Source organism: Trichosurus vulpecula, chromosome 5, assembly GCF_011100635.1.
Source record: "Trichosurus vulpecula isolate mTriVul1 chromosome 5, mTriVul1.pri, whole genome shotgun sequence".
NCBI classification, from domain to species: domain Eukaryota; kingdom Metazoa; phylum Chordata; class Mammalia; order Diprotodontia; family Phalangeridae; genus Trichosurus; species Trichosurus vulpecula.
In genome coordinates, this window is record NC_050577.1 from 40,489,938 (window position 1) to 40,511,554 (window position 21,617).

General features: G+C 40.5%; 1 protein-coding gene across 1 annotated transcript in view; it reads right to left on the reverse strand.

The window, feature by feature from the left end:
- MRPL3 (mitochondrial ribosomal protein L3) overlaps positions 1 to 21,617 on the reverse strand; it is a 42,730-nt gene that overhangs the window by 17,657 nt on the left and 3,456 nt on the right. The window contains exons 3-5 of the mRNA XM_036758610.1: positions 20,661 to 20,752; positions 19,711 to 19,809; positions 11,193 to 11,292 (exon numbers count right to left, since the gene is read on the reverse strand). Of these exons, the coding sequence (XP_036614505.1) occupies positions 11,193 to 11,292; positions 19,711 to 19,809; positions 20,661 to 20,752 (291 nt within the window). The remainder of the gene's footprint in view (positions 1 to 11,192; positions 11,293 to 19,710; positions 19,810 to 20,660; positions 20,753 to 21,617) is intronic.

Here is a 21,617-nt window from a genome sequence, read left to right on the forward strand (position 1 = left end):
CCACTTCCCCCATTAGGATGAAGCTCCTCAAGGGCCAGGCCTGTCTTGGTTTTTCTTGTGTCAGATGCACTTTAAGTGTTTAATAAACGCTAACTGTCTTGACCATACTATACAGAGAAAGCCTAGCAGCTGGCAAATTCCAAACAGAAAAGAATTATACCTCAATACAATATATGTGTTTCTGAAAACACGCACAAAAATAACATCTAAAAAGTACTAAAGAAACTGTTTATTCAAAAGAACTCGGTGATGAATCATTTTAAAAAGCAAGACTTATTTTGTAATAGAATATGAAATATCACCCCACACATTTTTTAAAATTGAAAATTGCCTTTTAGGAGAAGTATCTAATTTTTGATGCAAATTTACCAATTAGCCACCAATCTTTACAGAGAACCTTTGTTCTTAACATCATGAGAGGTACTCAGAATTACAGAACCTGGCTTTTGCCTTGGCTAGCTCTGGTTTCATTAATGTGGGTACTCTCTCCAAAGAAACACAATGCAAGGCAACCAATCACATCTTCTCACCAATCTTCGACAAAAGTCCTGCCCAACAGCCTGAGGACCTTGCTCTAGATATCCTGACATCAGGAAGTTACCAAATGAGGAAGCTGACTGCCCAGTGGTTATCACTGTCTTGCTGCAGGACTGACCCGCCTCCTTTACTGGCCATGTGTTTGTCTGATGACATGTTTTATGACATTTCTGCCAGGCCATTGTTTGTTGGTGATGTGCTATGACCTACTCGTGCCCACCAATCAATCAACACGCATTTACTAAGTACCTTCTATGTGCCAGGCACTGGGTATACAAACACAACCAATGAAATGATGCCTCCTGATGAAGAGCTTACATTCTAATTAGGAGATAACAGCAGAGACCCACAATGTGGTTGTATGTATTTGCATATGTGTACATGCAGAATAAATACAAACAAAGGCAAAGTAGTTAAATACAAAGTCATTTGGGAGGAAAGGTTCTAATCGGTGATGGGATCTGGGAAGACCTGAAGTATACTAAGTAGAAGGTGATGCTTGAGCTACTATCTGAGGGAAGACAGGGATTCTGTGGGGTAGATATAAGAAGGGAATCATGTTCTTTGGGGGTCCTAAAATTTCAATTCTTTAGAGCAGAGATGTCAAAATTGGAGCGGGCAAAACTTCCAGTGTGGCCAGAGCCAGATTAAAATGTAACTGGGAAGTATTTAACAAAATAAATAAAAATACAATATAACATAGCTAATGTTAATCTGTGGTTTTCTAAGTCAACCTGTGGCCTGCAGGAATCTGGTTTCTATTTGAGTCTGACACCACAGCTTTAGAGAGTATGAAATTCTATGACTCCCAGTCATACATAATTACTTGAATAACTTTAGCTTATAGAAGCTCGATGGCTGGACCTGGAGTCAGGAAGACCTGAGCTCAAAGCTGGATCTCAGATGGCTACCAGCTGTGTGACACTTACCTAATCTCTGTCTGCCTCAGGTTCCTCATCTGTAAAATGTAACAGCACCCACCTCCCAGGGTGGATGTGAGGATAAAATGGGATATCTGTAAAGTGCTTTTCAAAGCTTAAAGCACCATGAAAATTCCAGTGATTGTTACAATTGTTGTAACTGAAAAAACAGGTCTCTGTTTCAGGGAGAAGTCATTTTTCAAAGGCAATCTGGTCCATTCTCCCCTAGAGCATTTTCAGTTGTTAGCCCTGTTCAACGTCTGTCCACTCGTGCCTGCCCAAGGTATTCGTGTACTGATGGAAAAGCCCTGGGGTCTGTCTGTTTACAAGCTGCGCAGCAAGCATTCTCCACCCCCTTTGTTTTTATTGTAGTTCTATTTAGCTTGAACTCTTCGAACGATCGTGGATCTCATTATGAGGCTTTGCAATGCTCCTAGGCTTGACGGAATCATTAGAGCAATATGAGGGACAAACAGGACTGCCTGGCCCATCTCTGCTTTGTTCTCTGTGCTGGATGGCCTCCCCAATAGCAACAAACAACTTTGGAGAACGAGTATCTCACTGTTGTGTCTTATTTGATATGAAAAAGGGCATTTGTTACCTCTTTCAACAAATCCTACGTGATTCTGACATGAATGAGAATCATCTTAATGGAGGAGAACCTTTTAATAAAGCATTCTGTTCTAAGGGATCAATCGTTTCTCTGGAGTCCAACAGTAAGCCCCACGGGATGTGGCATTCTTGGCAGGCCATGAAACTTTCCAAATTCTTCCCCATGGGACGTCTCCTCTTGAGAGCAGGCCTGTCGCTCAGTGCACTGTGCACAGAGTTAAGTGCTTAAAGTATACGTCATTCACTGGTACCATGCAGTCCACCTTGGGGTCTGCTATTGAAAGATGTAAAATAATTTTGTGATTCTTCTATATTGTTGAGGTTAGCTTCAACATATACGTACATTATGGTAAGTAGGCATAGGGGTCACCATTTTACATTTTTTTTTTTGTTAACAACAAAGTCCACACTCTTTCCCGAGCCATTGGGATCTTCCTGTTGCCTATATTTTGAGACTCAATCCTTCAACATTTTGCAGTTTGTGTTTTCTCTAATATGGACTTCCTCGTCTGTGCACATTTGTTCTAGCCCAGGGCTTTCTGTTTTTATTTTTGGGGGTACCATAGCACACAAATGTGGCTGTTCTACTGTCCATGATAAAGAGAACCGTTATCTAAGGATATCCGTCCTTCATAAATTTGTTCCCCACTTCATACTCTCCGCTTCATCCTCAAGCAGATGTTTTCTGGATGATGAGGCCAGTTTGCAGGAGAGCTTTTTGCAAATATGCTTTTTCTCTCTACTATTTCTCATTATTTTCAGATGATCCTGTATGTAACATAATCTTTAATCATCCTTTGTTCATCGTTTTAACTCATTTGCTATCGGCTGTCATATTATTTTGCTTTGCCAGGAAGGACTACTTTTTTAACTGAGGTGATTTTTTTTTTTATTTTTATTTTTTAATAAATTTCTTTATTTATTTTTAGTTTACCACACACGGTTCTACATAGTTTTGAGTTCCAGTTTTTCTCCCCTCCCTCCCTCCTCCCTCCCCAAGACAGCATGAAGTCTCATATAACTGTCATGTATAACTTCGCACTGAATTAATTTATGCACTAGTCAAGTCGTGGAGAAGAATTTTGACCAATGGAATGAATCATGAGAAAGAAGAAACAGAACCAAAAAAAAAAAAAAACCCAAAAACAAAAACAAAAGAGAAGCAGAAAAGGCGAGCATGTAGTGTGCCTCAGTCTGTATTCAAACTTCGCAGTTCTTTCTCTGAATGAAGATAGCATTCTCCATCGTGAGTCCCCTGGAGTTGTCCTTGCCCTTTAGGTTGCTGAGAAAAGCGCAGTATGTCAGGGTTGGTCCTCACGGAATCCATATATCTGTGGCTGTGCACAACGTTCTCCTGGCTCTGCTCCACTCACTCAGCATTATGTCGTGTAGGTTTTTCCAGGTTGTTATGAAGTCTGCATCATCCCCATTTCTTATGGCACAATAGTATTCCATCACCTTCATATACCACAGCTTGTTCAGCCATTCCCCAATTGATGGGAATCCCTTTGATTTCCAATTCTTGGCTACCACAAAGAGAGCTGCTATAAATATTCTTGTACATATGGGTCCTTTTCCCGCTTGCGTGATTTCTTTGGGATACAACCCTAGAAGTGGTATTACTGGGTCAAAGGGTATGAACATTTCTATAGCCCTTTGGGCATAGTTCCACACCGCCCTCCAAAATGGCTGGATCAGCTCACAACTCCACCAGCAATGCAACAATGTTCCAATTTCCCCACATCCTTTCCAGCATTTATCATTCTCCTGATTTGTTATTTTAGCCAATCTGACAGGAGAGATGTAGTATCTAAGAGTTGTTTTGATTTGCATTTCTCTAATCAGCAGCGATCCAGAGCATTTTTCCATATGCCTGTAGATAGCTTTAATTTCTTCCTCTGAAAACTGCCTGTTCATATCCTTTGACCATTTCTCAATTGGGGAATGGCTTGTATTCCTATATATTTGGCTTAGCTCCCTGTATATTTTAGAGATGAGGCCTTTATCAGAGATACTAGTTGCAAAGATTTTCTCCCAATTTTCTGCTTCCCTCCTAATTCTTGTTGCATTGGCTTTTTTTGTACAAAAACATTTCGATTTGACATAATCAAAATTATCCATTTTGCATTTTGTAATGCTCTCTATCTCTTGTTGGGTCATGAATTCTTTACTTTTCCACAAATCGGATAAGTAAACTATTCCTTGCTTTCCCAAATTAGAGTATCAACTTTTACTCCTAAATCATGAACCCATTTTGACTTTATTTTGGTATATGGTGTAAGATATTGGTCTATGCCCAGTTTTTGCCCTACCATTTTCCAATTTTCCCAACAGTTTTTGTGAAATAGTGAATTATTAGCCCAGAAACTGGCTTCTTTGGGTTTATCAAAGAGTAGATTGCTAAACTTGTTGATTTCACCTACTTGTGTACCTATCCTACTCCACTGATCCACACCCCTGTTTCTTAACCAGTACCAGGCAGTTTTGATGACTGCTGCTGCGTAGTACAGTTTAATATCTGGTGTGGCTAAACCACCATCTCTAGCATGTCTTTTCATTAATATCCTAGATACTCTAGACCTCTTGTTTTTCCAAATGAATTTTGTTATTATTTTGTCCAGCTCAGTAAAAAAATTTTTTGGTAGTTCGATTGGTATGGCACTGAATAGATAGATTAATTTAGGTAGAATTGTCATTTTTATTATATTAGCTCAGCCTAACCATGAGCAACTGATATTTCTCCATTTATTTAGATCTGATTTTATTCGCGTGAAAAGTGTTTCATAGTTATGTTCATATAGGCCCTGGGTTTGTCTTGGCAAATAGACTCCCAAATATTTTATAGTGCCATCAGTAACTTTGAATGGAATTTCTCTTTCTATCTCTTGCTGTTGGGCTTTGTCAGTAATGTATAGGAATGCTGAGGATTTATGTGGGTTTATTTTATATCCTGCAACTTTGCTAAAGTTGTTTATTATTTCAAGTAGTTTTTTACTTGATTCTCTAGGATTCTCTAGATAAATCATCATATCATCTGCAAAAAGTGATAATTTAGTTTCTTCTTTTCCTATTCTAATTCCTTCAATTTCTTTTTCTTCTTTTATTGCTACAGCTAATGTTTCTAGTACCAAATTGAATAATAGGGGTGATAATGGACATCCTTGTTTCACCCCTGATCTTATTGGGAATGCATCTAGTTTATCCCCATTACAAATAATGCTTGTTGATGGTTTTAGGTAGATGCTATTTATAATTTTGAGGAAGGTTCCACTTATTCCTATGCTTTCTAGTGTTTTTAATAGGAATGCGTGTTGTACTTTGTCAAAGGCTTTTTCTGCGTCTATTGAGATGATCATATGGTTTCTGCTAGTTTTGTTGTTGATATGGTCAATTATGCTAATAGTTTTCCTAATATTGAACCAGCCTTGCATTCCTGGAATAAATCCTACCTGGTCATAGTGTATTATTCTCGTAATGAGTTGCTGCAATCTTTTTGCTAATATTTTATTTAAAATTTTTGCATCAATATTCATTAGAGAAATTGGTCTATAATTTTCTTTCTCTGTTTTAACTCTACCTGGTTTGGGTATTAGTACCATATTTGTGTCATAAAAAGAATTTGGTAGGACTCCTTCTTCACCTATTTTCCCAAATAGTCTACAAAGTATTGGAATTAGTTGTTCTTTAAATGTTTGATAGAATTCACATGTAAAACCATCTGGCCCTGGAGATTTTTTCCTAGGGAGTTCGTTGATGGCCTGCTCAATTTCTTTTTCTGATACGGGGTCATTAAGAAATTTCACTTCCTTCTCTGTTAGTCTGGGCAGTTTATGTTTTTGTAGATATTCATCCATATCTCTAAGGTTGTCAAATTTATGGGCATACAGTTGGGCAAAATAATTCCTAATTATTGTTTGATTTCCTCTTCATTAGAGGTGACCTCACCCTTTTCATTTTTGATACTGGTAATTTGATTTTCTTCTTTCTTTTTTTTAATCAAATTGGCCAAAGGCTTATCAATTTTATTGGTTTTTTCATAAAACCAGCTCTTTGTTTTATTTATTAATTCAATAGTTTTCTTGGTTTCAATTTTATTAATCTCTCCTTTGATTTTCAGTATTTCTAATTTGGTATTTAATTGGGGGTTTTCAATTTGCTCTTTTTCTAGCTTTTTCAGCTGTATGCCCAGATCATTGATCTCCTCTTTCCCTATTTTATTCATGTAGGCATTTAGAGATATAAAACTTCCCCTAAGAACTGCTTTTGCTGTATCCCATAAGTTTTGGTATGTTGTTTCATTATTGTCATTCTCTTGAATGAAATTATTAATTGTTTCTTTGATTTGTTCTTTGGCCCACTCACTCTTTAGAATTAAATTATTTAGTTTCCAATTAGTTTTTAGCTTATTTTTCCATGGTACTTTATTAAAAATGATTCTTATTGCATCATGATCTGAAAAGGATGCATTGACTACTTCTGCTTTTCTGCACTGGATTGTGAGGTTTTTATGCCCTAGTACATGGTCAATTTTTGAGTATGCGCCATGTACTTTTGAGAAGAAAGTATATTCCTTTTTATCCCCATTCAGTTTTCTCCAGAGGTCTATCATATGTGCCTTTTCTAAAATTCTGTTTACCTCCTTAACTTTTTTCTTATTTATTTTGAGGTTAGATTTATCAAGTTCAGAAAGGGGGAGGTTGAGGTCTCCCAATATTATAGTTTTGCTGTCTATTTCTTCCTGTAACTCCCTTAACCTCTCCTCTAAGAATTTGTATGCCTTACCACTTGGTGCATATATGTTAAGCAATGATATTGCTTCATTGTTTATGGTGCCTTTTAGCAGGATATAATGTCCTTCCTTATCTCTTTTAATTAGATCTATCTTTACTTTTGCTTTGTCTGAGATTAGGATTGCTACACCTGCTTTTTTTTACTTTAGCTGAGGCACAATATATTTTACTCCAGCCTTTTACCTTAACCCTATGTGTATCCCCTTGTTTCAGATGCGTTTCTTGTAAACAGCATATTGTAGGATTATGGTTTTTAATCCATTCTGCTATCTGCTTCTGTTTTGCGAGAATGTTCATCCCCTGCACGTTCAGGGTTATGATTTCTATCTGTGTCTTTTTCTCCATCCTAATTCCCCCTGTTTATGCTTTTATTTCTCCCTTTCCCCTTCTCCTCCCCAACAAAGTTTTGCTTTTGACCGCCGCTTTCCTCAGGTAACCCTCCCTCTTTATGCCCCTCCCTTATCTTACCGTTACCCACTTGCTACTTCTCCTCTTCCTTCTGCCCTCCCCCCTCCCTTTTACCCCCCTTTCCCTCCCACTTCCCGTAGGACAAGTTAGATTTCTAAACTTATCAGAGTATGTTATTCCCTTCTTGAACTAGATCAGATGACAGTAAAGCTCAAATACTGCTCTTCTCCCTCCCTTCTTTCCCTCTACTATAATATGTTTTTTTGCCACTTCCTTTGGTGTAATTTACCCTTTTCTACAACCTCCTTACCACTTCCCTCATAGCCCTCCCTTTATATCTCTTATTTATATTTTATATCTTTACATCAGTTAATTTATACAGGCATTCACAACCTATGTATATCCCTTTCATTTGTCATAATAGTTGTACCATTCACAAGAATGACTTATATATGTATATGTATATGTATATATACATATATATATATATACATACATATATATATATATACATAAAAAACATACATAAGATGATATAATCCCACATAAAGATGTAAACAACCTAAGCTTATTGGTTAATGAGGTTTGTGGGGTTTTTCCCCCTGGTTACCTTTTTATGTCTCTCTTGAGGTTTGTATTTGGAGATCAAATTTTCCATTGAGTTCTGGCCTTTTCATCAGGAAGGTCTGGAATTCCCTTATTTCATTGAATGTCCATCGCCTTGCCTGGAAAATTATGCTTAGTTTTGCTGGGTAGTTGATCCTTGGTTGTAGTCCCAGCTCCTTTGCCCTTCGGAATATCATATTCCAATTTCTCCTGTCTTTTAATGTGGAAGCTGAGAGATCCTGTGTGATCCTGACTGTAGTTTCATGATATTTGAATTGCTTCTTTTTGGCTGCTTGCAGTATTTTCTCCTTGAGTTTATAGCTCTGAAATTTGGCTATAATATTTCTTGGTGTTTTCAGTTTGGGATCTCTTTCAGGGGGTGATCGGTGAATTCTTTCAATGACTATTTTGCCCTCTGGTTCTAGGACCTCTGGGCAGTTGTCTTTGATAATTTCTTCGAAGATACTGTCAAGGCTCCTTTTTTCATCATGGATTTCCGGTAGACCAATAACTCTCAAATTGTCTCTCCTGGATCTATTTTCCAGGTCAGTTGTTTTGCCAATCAGATATTTCACATTTTTTTCTATTTTTTCATTCTTTACGTTTTGTTTTATTACTTCTTGATGCCTCATAGATTCATTAGCTTCCACTTGCTCAAGTCTAATTTTAAATGAGTTAGTGTTTACATTTTGCTTTTGAGCCTCCATTTTCAATTGGTTGATTTCACCTCTCAGGGTGTCCTTTTCTCTCTCTAGATTCTGAATCTCCGTAGCCATTTCGCCAATCTTATTCTTTAGGGACTTGATTTCATCAGTGGATTTTTTCTCCCTTTTTTCTATATTTTCTTTTAGCTCCCTAATTTGGTTTTTAAAATCCTCCTTTAGCTCTTCCAGCAGTGCTTTTTGGGCTGGAGACCAGTTCATATTAGCTTTTGAGGTATCTGATGTATCTACCCTGTCATTGCTATCCTCTTCTATGTCGATATTTTGATCCTGCCTGTCTCCATAAAAAGAATCTATTGTCCTTGGTTTTTTTGTATTCTTCTTCATGTTTGTTGTTTTCCCTTTTCCTGGCGTTTCAACGAATTTCTATCTGTGGGTCTCAGGGCTTTCTGTCCCAGCTTTCTTATTCTGGGGGTTGTGAGTCTAGAATTATAACCTTCAGTTTCCTGAGGTGTGGGGGAAGGGTCTGGCTCCCTGGCGTCTCACTCCCTGTGGGTGCTCTCCAGCACTTGCTTTTCAGCAATGGTCTCAGCTGTTTGTTGTTTGAGCTGATGTCTGGCACTTCCCCTGGGGGAGCAAGATTACGTCTGGGCTCCCGGTGTTAACCCCTGCCACTCTGCCCCTCTGGGACTAATGAGCTTCTAGTATTTGTCCTGTGAGGCCCCGCTACTCTCTCCTCTGTTTCAGTTCTCTTTTTTTTTGTCCCCGAGGAATTCTCTGGGTGAGGGGGGGAGGGATTAGAGCCGTTTACCTGGCCATTGAGTCTTCCGGAAGTTCAAGAAGCCGAGTTCCTGGGTTTTGCAAGCGTCAGGACTGGGTGTTTTCACGGCTGGTGGCGTTGCGCCGCCTCTCGTCGCTCCCACAGACTGCCGTCCTGTGTTGGGAGGGCTGGGACCGGTTTCGGGCGCCCAGCTTTCTCCCCGTGTGTCTCCCACGTGGATTTCTCGGCCAGCCGCTTCCGCCTTGGTCTGGAGCAGCTCCGCACCGAGCACTCTCCGAGCCTGCAGGTTCGTTCCTCCGGCCTTTCAGACTCTCCCGGCTCGGAAATTTGCCCCACGCAGACTGCTCGCGGTTTCTGACTCTCTCAAATCTGCTCAAATTCACTTTTTTTATAGGAATCTGACAGACCTTGTGAGAGAGCTCCGGTAAGATGCTGCCTTCATGCGGCCATCTTGGCTCCGCCCCCCCCCAATAACTGAGGTGATTTTTAAGGTCTTTTGATTTCACTATGGCAATGGATTGAAAATAGTTAACTTCTAAGGAAATAGTAGTCATCTGTGTTGACATTTATTAATCTATTGATTTCCTATTTTTTCAGCTTTAGTAGCATTTAAAAATATATCAAGTTGCAGTTCTCAATTGCATGGCATATCTTAATTTTATTCTTCCTTTTAACTTAGTATTTATCTTGACATCGGTGCTAATAAGTTGATGAGCTGACCACACAGAGCTAATTCAGAAATGACTTGCATCAGTAACCAGTCATTTTCTGACTATTAAAATATAATTAACTTTAGTTTTGTGATGTAATCTGGAACTCACTATGTCTGATACTTCTAAAATCTCTGCTTGAAAGACAGGCTTCTATATTGTCTCCCTAATAAAAAGATTTATTCTGTAAAACTTGGACTCAGTCAAAAGGCTGCACCCAAGGGCCTAGAAGACCACATGTGGCCTGGACGCTGCAGGCTTCCCAACCCTGGCTAAACCAGCAGTGTCAAACTAATTGGGAAATGTTTAACAAAATGAATAAAAGCACAGTACAACACAGATAATGTTAATTTGTGGTTTTCTAAGTCAATATGCAGTCTGCCAGGAATGCTATTTGAATTTGATACCCCGATAAACCATCTTCAGCCTCTCTCATTTCTTGCTCCTGACCCACATTTGCTACTCTTCCCTATGCCTTTTGTGCCAATATCACAGAGTATTAAAGGATGCTGACTTAAAGTGAAGGGTCTTATCAAGCCTTAGTAGAATTTTTCTACTTCCTCATTCTCAGCAAGCTTTGCTGAAGTCACACTGTCTTCCAAGTTATTTCCAGTCATCTAGAGGCCTAGTCTAATTGCCTCTCGATCCATCTTTTAGATGTTAAGATACCCCCTCTTTAATCTCCACCTCACTGGACACAGAGCTACTTATTGGCAGAGCCAAATGTTAATCTGCCTAATTACCTTCAAACTATTCATTTAATGGAACATCCCAACACATAAATGATGAACCTTAAAAATTAAATGCTTCTTTTTAGAATGGCTTTTCCAAATAGGCAACTCTCAGTATTGCAGAAAAAAGTATTCTTTCTGTTACTAAAAATGAAGTCTGCTATAAAATGCCCCATGTAAAAATAAAGATTTAATTTGTCTCTTGTGATTATTAAAGCAGATACCTTTTTATATATACAAACAAAGGTTCAGTGCCTTGTACTTTGCTCGAATTTCACCAAAAGGCCCGGCATCAAACCAATTATACTTAAGGTATTTTCATCTCCCCCTACAATTGACCACCAATTACCTCAATCAATCAATAAACACCTATTAAATGCCTACTATGTGCCAGATACTGTGCCAAGTGCTAGAATTAGGTCTTTAATTAGTTACCTGGTTTAATTATAGCATTATCGGTCACAGGAAATGATGAGAATTTCTGTTTTGGCGGCACGCCAACGTCTCTGTACATTTTCATTAACGATTCAGATTTCTAGGGGGAAAGAAGTACTCATTAGGGAAATAAAGCACATGAGAAGAGTTTTCAATGTAAAAACATACTCTAGGCTAATGCCACCCATGCTACTGAGCCACTTTCCTACTGCCTTTCTTGAGTGAGGCAGAGGGGACGTGAGAAGTTATTTAGCACAACTCCCGAATTTAAGAGCTAAGTCGAAGGCAGACTTGAAAGCAGGTGCTAAGAGCTGGCTCCACCCTGACAATGCTGCATCTGGTGTCCTCTCCAGCATAGCCATATCTTCTCTCCCAGACCCTGAACCATTGGGCCTGGAAGAGAAGCTGAAACCTCTGTCTCCCCAGTGCCATTTTAGACTCTCCCATAAACTCCCTAATTCAGTGACTTCTCCTCCTCTGAGACCCAGTCATGGATGCTGTGGGGGCACTCTACACTGCCCTCCCTCTCTGCTCACTCTCCCTTCTTTATCCAGTTCAGGTGTGGCTCGTGTTCTGCACTAAGGGACTTCAAGATTCCCAGCTTCCCAATTCCTCCACCCCTTTCAATCCCACGACCTTCTTTACTCCACCTAAAGGCCCATCTTTTTAAGGTCAACATTCAATGTGATCAAAACCGTATGACCCAGCAGGCCATGAGAAGGCATGTGACGGGTTGGAGTAAGCTGTAACCTACAACACAAAAGGAACTTCAAAGAACAACCAGAATTAAGGTTATCACCAGGGAAAAATACCACTGAACAGAAAAATGGAGCACAGGACAGCAGATGGACAACCTGGGTGCCGAAAATGAAAGGCTGGGCAGACGCCTGGTGGAGAACTTACAGGAGGGAAGGAGAGATGTTCTGAGGACTGGCAGAGATGGGCGAGTTGTGATTTACACTTCTGAAAGGAAGGCCCCCATCACCCAGGTCACAGACCTACGCGGGGCCACGTCAGCTTACCTACCTACTGTTCTCGAACTTTACAATGGACAGTCAGCCTCTTCCATGCTACTGATTTTATTCTTAAACTGTTTCTCAATCTCCTTTGCACACTCTGCCCCATCAGCCTAGACTCTTTGCCATGACTGAACATGGCCTATGCTTCTTCCCACTCTCCACCCACCTCCAAGCCCTCTCTCCTAGAACCACTTATTCAGTTGACGTCCTTTGAGGCCCAGCCCCAAATCTTACCTCTTCATGAAGTTTCCCATGGCTCTCCCCACCAATGGGTGTTCTCCCTCTCTAAAGATGCCCTAGCACTGATCACATCCTTGACCATTATCTGTACACACATGGATCTTCCTTAGAACCTTAGGAACTTTTTGATTTCATAGTTGTGGAAACTCCAGGCCTGTCTATAACTTGAAGTAATTATGGATCTGTCCATCAACACACGACTAGGAAGTGTCAGCTGCAGCATTTGAAGCCTGATTGCACATCGAGCACTCACAGTTCATTCTCAGTAACACACTAGCAAACACTTGGTTGCAGGGATGACTGTCAATCATTTTTATATCCCCTTTGCACCCAGAACAGTGCCTTTAATAGAAGACTATTAAAAATTCTTCTTTGAATGAATCAATTATTAATTAAGGGTCTTCTTATTAAGAACTTATTCTCCAAGGGACGAAGACATAATTTATTTCAGTTATTCTAAAGGACTCTCTACAGCTCATCTACCTTCTATCTATGTCCCCACCATAGAAAACTAGCACAGCTATCTCTTCTATTTTTACAAGGTCTGTTTGTTCTTCACCAATGACCTCTATCATGCCTATTTTCATAACAAAAACCAAATATGGACATGGAACTTTCGATAGCAAAACTATATTGCTGAATTTCCTTTCTGATCAGATCAATGGGAATCAGTCTAATAACTTTCAAGACAGAACATAAAACTCACTTTGACAGTAGAACAATCCATATGACAATTAAACAATGATGCTGTTTTTAGGAATATTATGGTTTTAAAGTATTAGCCTTTAAATATACGCTGAGGCTATTTTTATATTTAACATAAATATGAGAATGCCGAAGTCCAACCACTTCCACACAAAAAAGAAACAAAATAATATGCTATTTTGTTATTATCTTTAATGAAATGGCAAAATACTTCAAAAGCTATTTTTTAGGCACAAAACTTCTCAGGTAAAAATGGTTATCACTCAAATGAAACTAAATATATTAAGCCTGGAAGAAATAACAGCAACACTACAACTAAAGTTTTTTTTTGTTTTTTTAAACAACCAAATGAAAACTCTCAAAAGGTAACCTAAGGGACATTGATGGCATGCAACATTTGAATAGTTCCACCTATAAGGAGGTTGCTACCATGACCTACTAAGTTTCCTGCAATTATCTTTTTTCAAAGTGGAAATACTTCTCTGCTCCTAAGATGAAATGATTTACATTAATTTTGGGCCATTTAGCATCCTTAATTATAGGTACGATGTACTTCTTAAATTTGCATTTTTAATGTTGCAAAAGTAAGCAAAAAAAAGCAACTGAATTTAGTTTAACTTACTATAGACATGAATTTATCAAGTTTAAAAAAACTCTAGCCCAAGAAAAACATGCAGTCTTCATAAACTTATTTTAAAATGCCTAAATATTTTATACTCCTAGTTTTTATTTTTCAATTACTATTTTATGCTGTAGTCCTCAGGCAAACAGCAAGTGGGCTAATGATGATTTTCTTTCAAAAAAAGACCTCTCTCTACTCTACAGAAAGGCATATTTTATTTATAGAGAATTGCATAAAACCTATTTTCATATATCATTATAAAGAGTCATTTGAAGAGACTGATATTTATTGCCATGCTCTCATATTGTAATTCATTTTCCCCCAGTACTAATAAAATGCTTTTCTTTGTCTGATTTAAAAAAAATGATTTAGACTAGTTCCTAAGTAAGCCCACACCCAATCGAAGGTCAGTATCTGGTCACGTCGCAGCAGACATGCACAGTCGTTTTGGTCACATCCGATCCCATTTGGATTTTCTTGGCAAAGACAAAGGAATGGTTCGCTGCTTCCTTCTCCAGCTCATTTTACAGATGGGGAAACTGAGGTGAATAAGGCTAAGTGACCTGCCCAGCGCCACACAGCTAGTAAGTGTCTGAGGCCGGATGTGAATTAAGGAAAATGAGTCTTCCTGACTCTGGGCCTGGCATTCTATCCACTGAGCCACCTAGCTGTCATTAAAAATTATTATTTACACAGGCCCCAAGCAGACACCCAGACGATTCTATTTTATGAAAATGAACATTCCTTAGACTCGGGAATACGATATTATCTATCTATAGTGAGGTTTCCGTTGCAATCTATGGGGAATTCTTCTATTCAGACCTCGTGGAAGACATCTTCTTTCCCATAAAGACTGTCTTTGAAAACCATACAACTTCCTGTTTTCTACCTTAACTGACATTAATCACCAGAAGATTGGTGAACAAAATGGTATCTCTTGGGTTGCAATTACTAAGGAGTCTTGTGTGTACTTAAGCAAGAGACCCCTTTTTGGAAAGGAGTCTAAGGCTGTATTTTGCTCTGCTCAGTCAAATGTCTTTTACAATTAACCGAGAGAGAGCGAGAGCGAGAGAGCGAGAGCGAGAGAGCGAGAGAGAGAGAGAGAGAGAGCAAGCATAAGCAAGCACACTTGTATTTTTTTGGTCTTTCAATTAATGGAGTGAATGAGTCTGTGAAAGATTCTAAAAAGATAAGGAAATCTGTTCATGGGTCACCAGTGATTGATGTTCTCTGTACTGCTTTGGGCGAGAAAAATACTGCCACAATTATTATCCAGGCTTTTTCCATTCCTCTGCTATGTTACTTCCCCTGAGATAGGCATAAAGTGATTTGTAATGTTTCAGATTGTTTTAGCAAGATCTCTGGCAAAGATCTCTTCAGTGTATACTTGGTCTTGTTCCCAACTTTGAAAAGTAAATCGAGGCCTGAGGTGTTATGGTCCAAATGTGGTGGTTACTGTGCTAATGATGAGACGGATCATTAAAAGCAAAAACTGCAGATGACTCAAAAGGCACTGCAGAAAAACCCAGCAGACATGGCGGCTTACTCTCCAGGTGGCATAAGGGTTATCAACAAGGAGTACATAATTAGAAAAGGAGACTGGAGCAAAGGAAAACAGCTGAATAGTCCAAGTGACTTACCAATAGCCACAAAATATAGAAATGCCTCAAAGAAAGCCTCTGGCATGCTGAGGGGATCCTGTGGAGAAGCCATGCCAAAATAAGGCCAAATATGGCCGGAATCTCACTGGATGAGCAGGACTGGCCTGGGAACAATGGAGGGAATGTGAGGGCTCCACGGGAGTGTTTCCTGCAGTAGTACTCACTAATGAATGTGGGGCAAGTCAAATCTCATCATTAGTACGAACGGACAGAGGTTAGAAGAACACTTCCAAAATTAATTTGGCCATGCAGTACTGGGGCTTGAAGTATATTGAAAGAACCCATACCTGGAGATCCAGTACTTCTGGGGTACCAAAGTAAGGTGTATCTATGTGTGGAGGGGGATGGAGATGGAGGAATGCTGAAGGCAGAATTTCATATTGAAATTGCCACATGTAATACATATTTTTAACATCTCAGTTTATATTTCCCCATCTAAAATGTTAACTATCACTAGCATAGAAACATTCTCATAGTACCCATATTCACAAAGCCAAAAACAGCATGATTTTGTGGAACAATTTTGTAAATACTGGTTTAGAGAGGGGTTCTAAGCACACGTTGGACCATTGGTTCATTCCTCATCTTTGGAATAAATTTAACAAAATATTCAAAAGTGAATCCATTTCTAGTTTAATTTGCAAAGTTCACTGGAAGCAGTACAGGCTACAAACCATTTGCAAAAGGATAAAGCATTGTAAAAAAGAAAGGCACTTACAAACATAGTTGTAACATTTAAGGTGATGGACCAACTGCCCATTAAAAAAGTAATTATAGAAAAATCACCAACTTATCAGTCTAAAGAACTGCATCCCTGAGGTCTGGACCCCATTTAAAAAATATAAACATTTAACATTTAAAAAAATATTCCCTAAAAACCTTACTATGGTTTAAAAAATACCAAGGGAGTCTTCAGATCCTGAATTCATTAAGTCCTCAAAGTATTTTCCTTTTAATTAAAGGGGGTAGTAGGCCCACATAAGGGTAGGGAAGGGGGGAACAACTGACATTTCCATACAGGAGAGTATAAGAATGGCAGAGAAGGAAGAAGCTCTCCCCAAATACTCCTAGGAGGTCTGGAATGAGCACCAGACCAAGCTACAACTGGGAAATCCAAGAAGAAATCACAAGGATTTGCTTTTCCAGCCCGGGTCAGCAGAAAGCAATGGACAGAGATCTTTGGGCACCAGGGCCAAGGTCTATCCAGGAAGGTGTGACACAGAACCTTCCAATTTGGGGAATGGAAGAACTGAGGCAAGAGGTGGCCCCTGATTCCAAAGGTGAGGACCTGAATCTGCAGGGAACAGAAACCAAGTGGCAGTACCTCAATGATCCCTAAGATCATGGGCAGATCCAGCGTTGACCGTGGAGGACACGTGCACCCAGGAACACTGACTAGCCGGCTGCCTCCTAGGGCAAGGTACAATCACTGGCCTGAGGCAGGTACTGGGCAAGGACAGAAGCTGGCGGCAGCTGTGCAGCTCTGACCTGGGAGCAAGGTTGGAGGCCACGGCCAAGTGATCAGGGCAGGAAACTGACTAGGGGAGGAGCCCTCTGAGTAATGGCAATGCTGGCAGCAACCATAATTACGGCAGCTGTCACCCATAGACGTTGTGCTTCGCGGTTTACAGTGTGTTTTGTGTTCTCTCATTTGATCCTCATAACAGACCTAGGAGGCCGGAACTATTATTAAGGCTCGGAGAGAGGAAGTGACTTGCCAGGGTTACACAGCTAGTGAGTGACTGAGGCAGCACTGGAACACAGGTTTTCTGATTCCAGGTCCAGTGCTCTCCATTATACTCTGTAGCTGCCTTAGAAGGGCAAATAACAGTCCCTGCCCTCAGCCCCATGTAAATTAAGAGATGCCCACTAAGCTAATCTGAGAGGGGAAGGCACTAGTAGTGAGGGGAGCCAGGAAAGGACTCCAGCAGAAGGTGGAAGAAGTAGTCAGGAAGCTAAGGGAGGAAGTGAGAGGGCAGAGAATGCCAGGCAGGGGGACAGCCAGGACGGGGGCACTAAGGCAGGAGATAGAGACTCTTCTGTGAGGAGCCTGGATCTGAGAGTGCTGGGAAGAGAAACAAATGTAAAGCACGAGAATGGGAGAGAAAGGCCACGTTATGAAATACAAAGCACGAGAATTCCTGCTCGGTCCTGGAGATAGGAGTTGGAGGTACCTGACGTGGGTGGGTGGGTGGGCGGGTGACATAGTTACAACTAAGCTTCAGAAAAATCCTCTTGGCAGCTGAGGGGAGACCTGAGGCCCCAAGACCAGGCTAGCTTCTGTCAGAAGGCTGTTGCACTAGTCTGGGCAAGAGGTGAGAGGTTCTGTTAACAGGCCTGGAGCTCTAAGCAGCAAAAATGGAACACACTCCTGTGTTGTTGTATAGGCGGAAACAAGATCTGATGTGTGGTATGTGCAGGTGAGGGGCCAAGAATGACACTGAGTTTGTGGGTCTGGGTAACCTGGAGGATCATGGTACCCTTATAAAAAACAGCAAAGACTGGAAGGGGGAAACTTTTTTGTGAAAAGATATTGAGTTATATTTTTGACATGCTGAGTTTGAGATGCCAATGGGACAGCCAGTTCAAGCTGCCTAAAAGGCAAGGGGTGGTAGGGGGAAAGTATGTAGCTCACAAGAGAGTTTGGGGAAGGTAAAGAAATCTAGGAATCATATGCAAGATAACTGAAGCCTTGGGAGCTAATTAGATTACCAAGAGAGACAGCACAGAGAGCCAAAAAGAAAAGGGCAGCCTTAAACGACCAGAAAAGAGCAGTGTCACAGAAACCTAGAAAGAAGAAAGCATTGAGGAAAAGAGTGTGATTGACAGGGTCATATGCCATAGAGAGGTCAAGGATGAGGGCTGAGAAAAGGTGATGGTATCTGCAAGTGAATAGATGGCTGACAACTTTAGAGGGGGAAGTTTCTGTTGAATTGAGACCAGAAGCCAGAACACAGAGACTCTGCATGAGAGTGACAGGACAGACAGCAGAGATACCAAGGGCACACAGCTTTCTCAAAGGAGTGTAGGAGAGGCAGGGGGTAAGGATAGCAGAGATGGCGACATCAAGTGAAGGTCCTGTCAGGATGAGGGAGACATGCATGCATATTTGCTGCTGCCACAAAGGGCACCTTCAGTTCAATCTGACAAGCATTTATGGACTTATCTCCCCTTCCCCCACCAATCCTCTCTGCTTCTGAATATGTGATTTCTCTCTAGGGCCCTACTGTCATCCCAGGTACCCAGCTGTGCCACCTTGGCACTGACATCTACTCTTCACTTTCCTCACTCTCCATATCCAATCAGGTGCTTCTGCATCTCCTATCTCTCTGGTATCCCGCCCCTTCTCCCTCACACAGCTACCACTCTCTGCTTCAAGGCCTCATTGCTCACCACCTGGACTGTAGCAATGTCAGCATCCTAACTGGCCCCTCTGTCCCAAGCCTCCCCCGTCCCCAGGCTAGCCTCTCTGTGACTGCCAAAATGATTCTCCTCTTGTGAGTCCCATTTGCTTAAAATCCTTCAGACCTCTGCTTGGGTACCTACCACCTTTCACTTGAAGTCTTTCCTGATGGCCCCAGATTCTGGAGCTGTACCCAAAACTTAGCTCATATTAATTCAGTACAGAATCTAGCTATCTCCCTGTCATCAGGCACAATTTCATCTCTATCTCTGTACTCCTAGCATTTATCACAACTGATTAAATGGCTACGTGCACTGCACACACAGAACCGGTCAAATTAAAAGGAACCATTTCCCTGCTTAGCCACTGCTCTTCTGGGCTTGGTTAAAGACAATGTCTGTTGCTATTAAAGTAGGTGAGACGTGTTATACCCTAAGCTTATTGTCTGCTTACAAATAATTTATAATTAAAGAAAAATATATCTCACCTACATTAAGCTAATACATCTACTTTCTTTCCAAGAGCTAAGGAAAAACATGAATATGGAGGAGTTGGTTATTTTCAGGAATTAAGACATGTGATATAATTTAAAAATAGAAGTTAGAAAAGCTCAGAATTATGTCACATTAGCATTCTATCTGAAGACTTTTATTTTTAAAAAAAATCTGATTCATAATTAGATTTTTTTAGGACCTCAAACTCTTTATTCCTTTAGGAAAATATGATTTTCCACAGAGACTAAGACAGAGAAATTTAAGTAATTTGCTCATAGACCAAAAAATAACCTGTAGTATTACAGCTTCAAGACACAAAACAATTCATAACTAACTCATGCAAATTACTTCCTCTATTTAAAATAGTAACTTACAGAGAAATGGGATACATTCCTTCCTCCTACTATTAGGGTTCCTCGAGTCCTCTGACTTTCTTCCTTTGGGGTATATTTTAGGACATGACAGTCTTGTACCTTAAAGATAAACCCAAGTAAGCAGAAGGTTGAAATGCAGAATCCCAGTTAAATGACATTATTCATATAACACTTAAACTATGGCTACATAAACTTACTAAACTAAGTAGGAACCTAACTTCTGTCACCGTGTCTCTAACAGGGAACTAGAGCTCTCATTTGGGGAGCCGGACGAAGCCACGAGGCATCTAGTTCGAGGCTGACCCACATGATGAATTAAACAGAAGTAAAGCACAATCTCAGTTTGAACCATGAGTGGATGAATGAAAGTTCTCATTTGTATCAGGACAATCCAGAACACATAGAGCAGGGTCAATCAAGTCGCATGTTTATTTGATGTGATCGGGCACCCTGACTCGATCTAGACTAAGTTGTTTTTGTTCCAGGTCAAAGGGAATCATATAGATCAGTGAGCCTGATGCTGATCCCTGGCAAAATCTGAGAAGCCATTATTAAGACCCATCAAAGTAACTCATCAACATGCTCAGCTCCTTAACACACCAATGCCACAGCTGTCTGGTCTGGGGTGTGAGGAGGCTGGCTGTGGAGGCAGTCCAACCTCGGTTCAAGTCCTTGTCCTAAGGAACTCCCCAAGTCTATAAGTTGCAGAGCAGCGACCAATTTGCGTTGGTTTGGGGTGTATCCTTACTGGGGCTCCCCCTACAGATGAAATCCTAGGCCCTCTCTGTTCCTGCCTTCTTTCCTTTTCCAGCCAAAATATTCTAGTCTTCCATAGGACGTTGGCACGTAATCATATTTATGAACAGTTACGATATACAGAGTCTATCAATAATCATTAGATATAATTAATTTGACACTTGTTTGGCTCTACTCTGTTTTTCATTCATTACCTGAAGTAACGTGACAACATATTTTTTACCATCCTTGGTCCATAAAGGCATCATGCCCAATTTTGCTGCAATAAGACCAACTCTTGAGGAACCTGGAAATTAAAAAACAAAGATTTCACCCCTTTGCAACACTACATTAAAGTCACTTTTCTCCCCAAATAATACGGCTTCAACACAAATAATACCTGGCATTGACATGGCATTGGCAGTGTGCCAGTCACTGGGCTGAGGGCTTCACAGCCATGGTGTCATGTGATCCTCACAACGACCCCAAAAGGTGGGTGCTATTACTGTCCCCATTTTATAGACGAGGAAATTGAGACAAACAGGTTAAGTGTCTGAGGCTGGATTTGAACTCAGGTCTTCCTGGCTCCAGGCCCAGTGCTCGGCACACTATACCACCAGCTGCATATCAAATATTTATTATTCAGACATATAAATAGTCCATACATGGATGAAACACAGCTATTGGTACAAGCATACCCAACAGTATAGGAATAATACAAACCAACAAGGGGCTGCCTGCTCAAACACAACACTTTTTGAAGCATTAAGCTCACTTTTACTCTTTGCAATTTTCTACCTACTCTCAGTGTATTAAATGGATGTTCTTGAACTCAAGTCCCAAAAAGGACCACAGTCAGGGCACCTGGGAGAGTCCAGGAGGGTGGAAACTGTCACAGCAAATTATCAAACCAGCCGTCACGAGGAAGACTTTGCTGCACAAGCTCTTAAGAAGCTACACTTAGCCCCTCCGATCACCGCAGAAAGCGCACAAACAGGGCCTGGCTCACTGTAGCACGTGGAAGAACTCATAGCAAGCATTCTACCAGACCACAGAAGCAGAATCTATGGCAGCCCCTGGATACAGACACATCCCATGGACATCGATGCTCTAGCTAACACACAATTAACATGGGCCTCTCCCTCCTAGTCATCTTCTTTAATGCTTTTAAG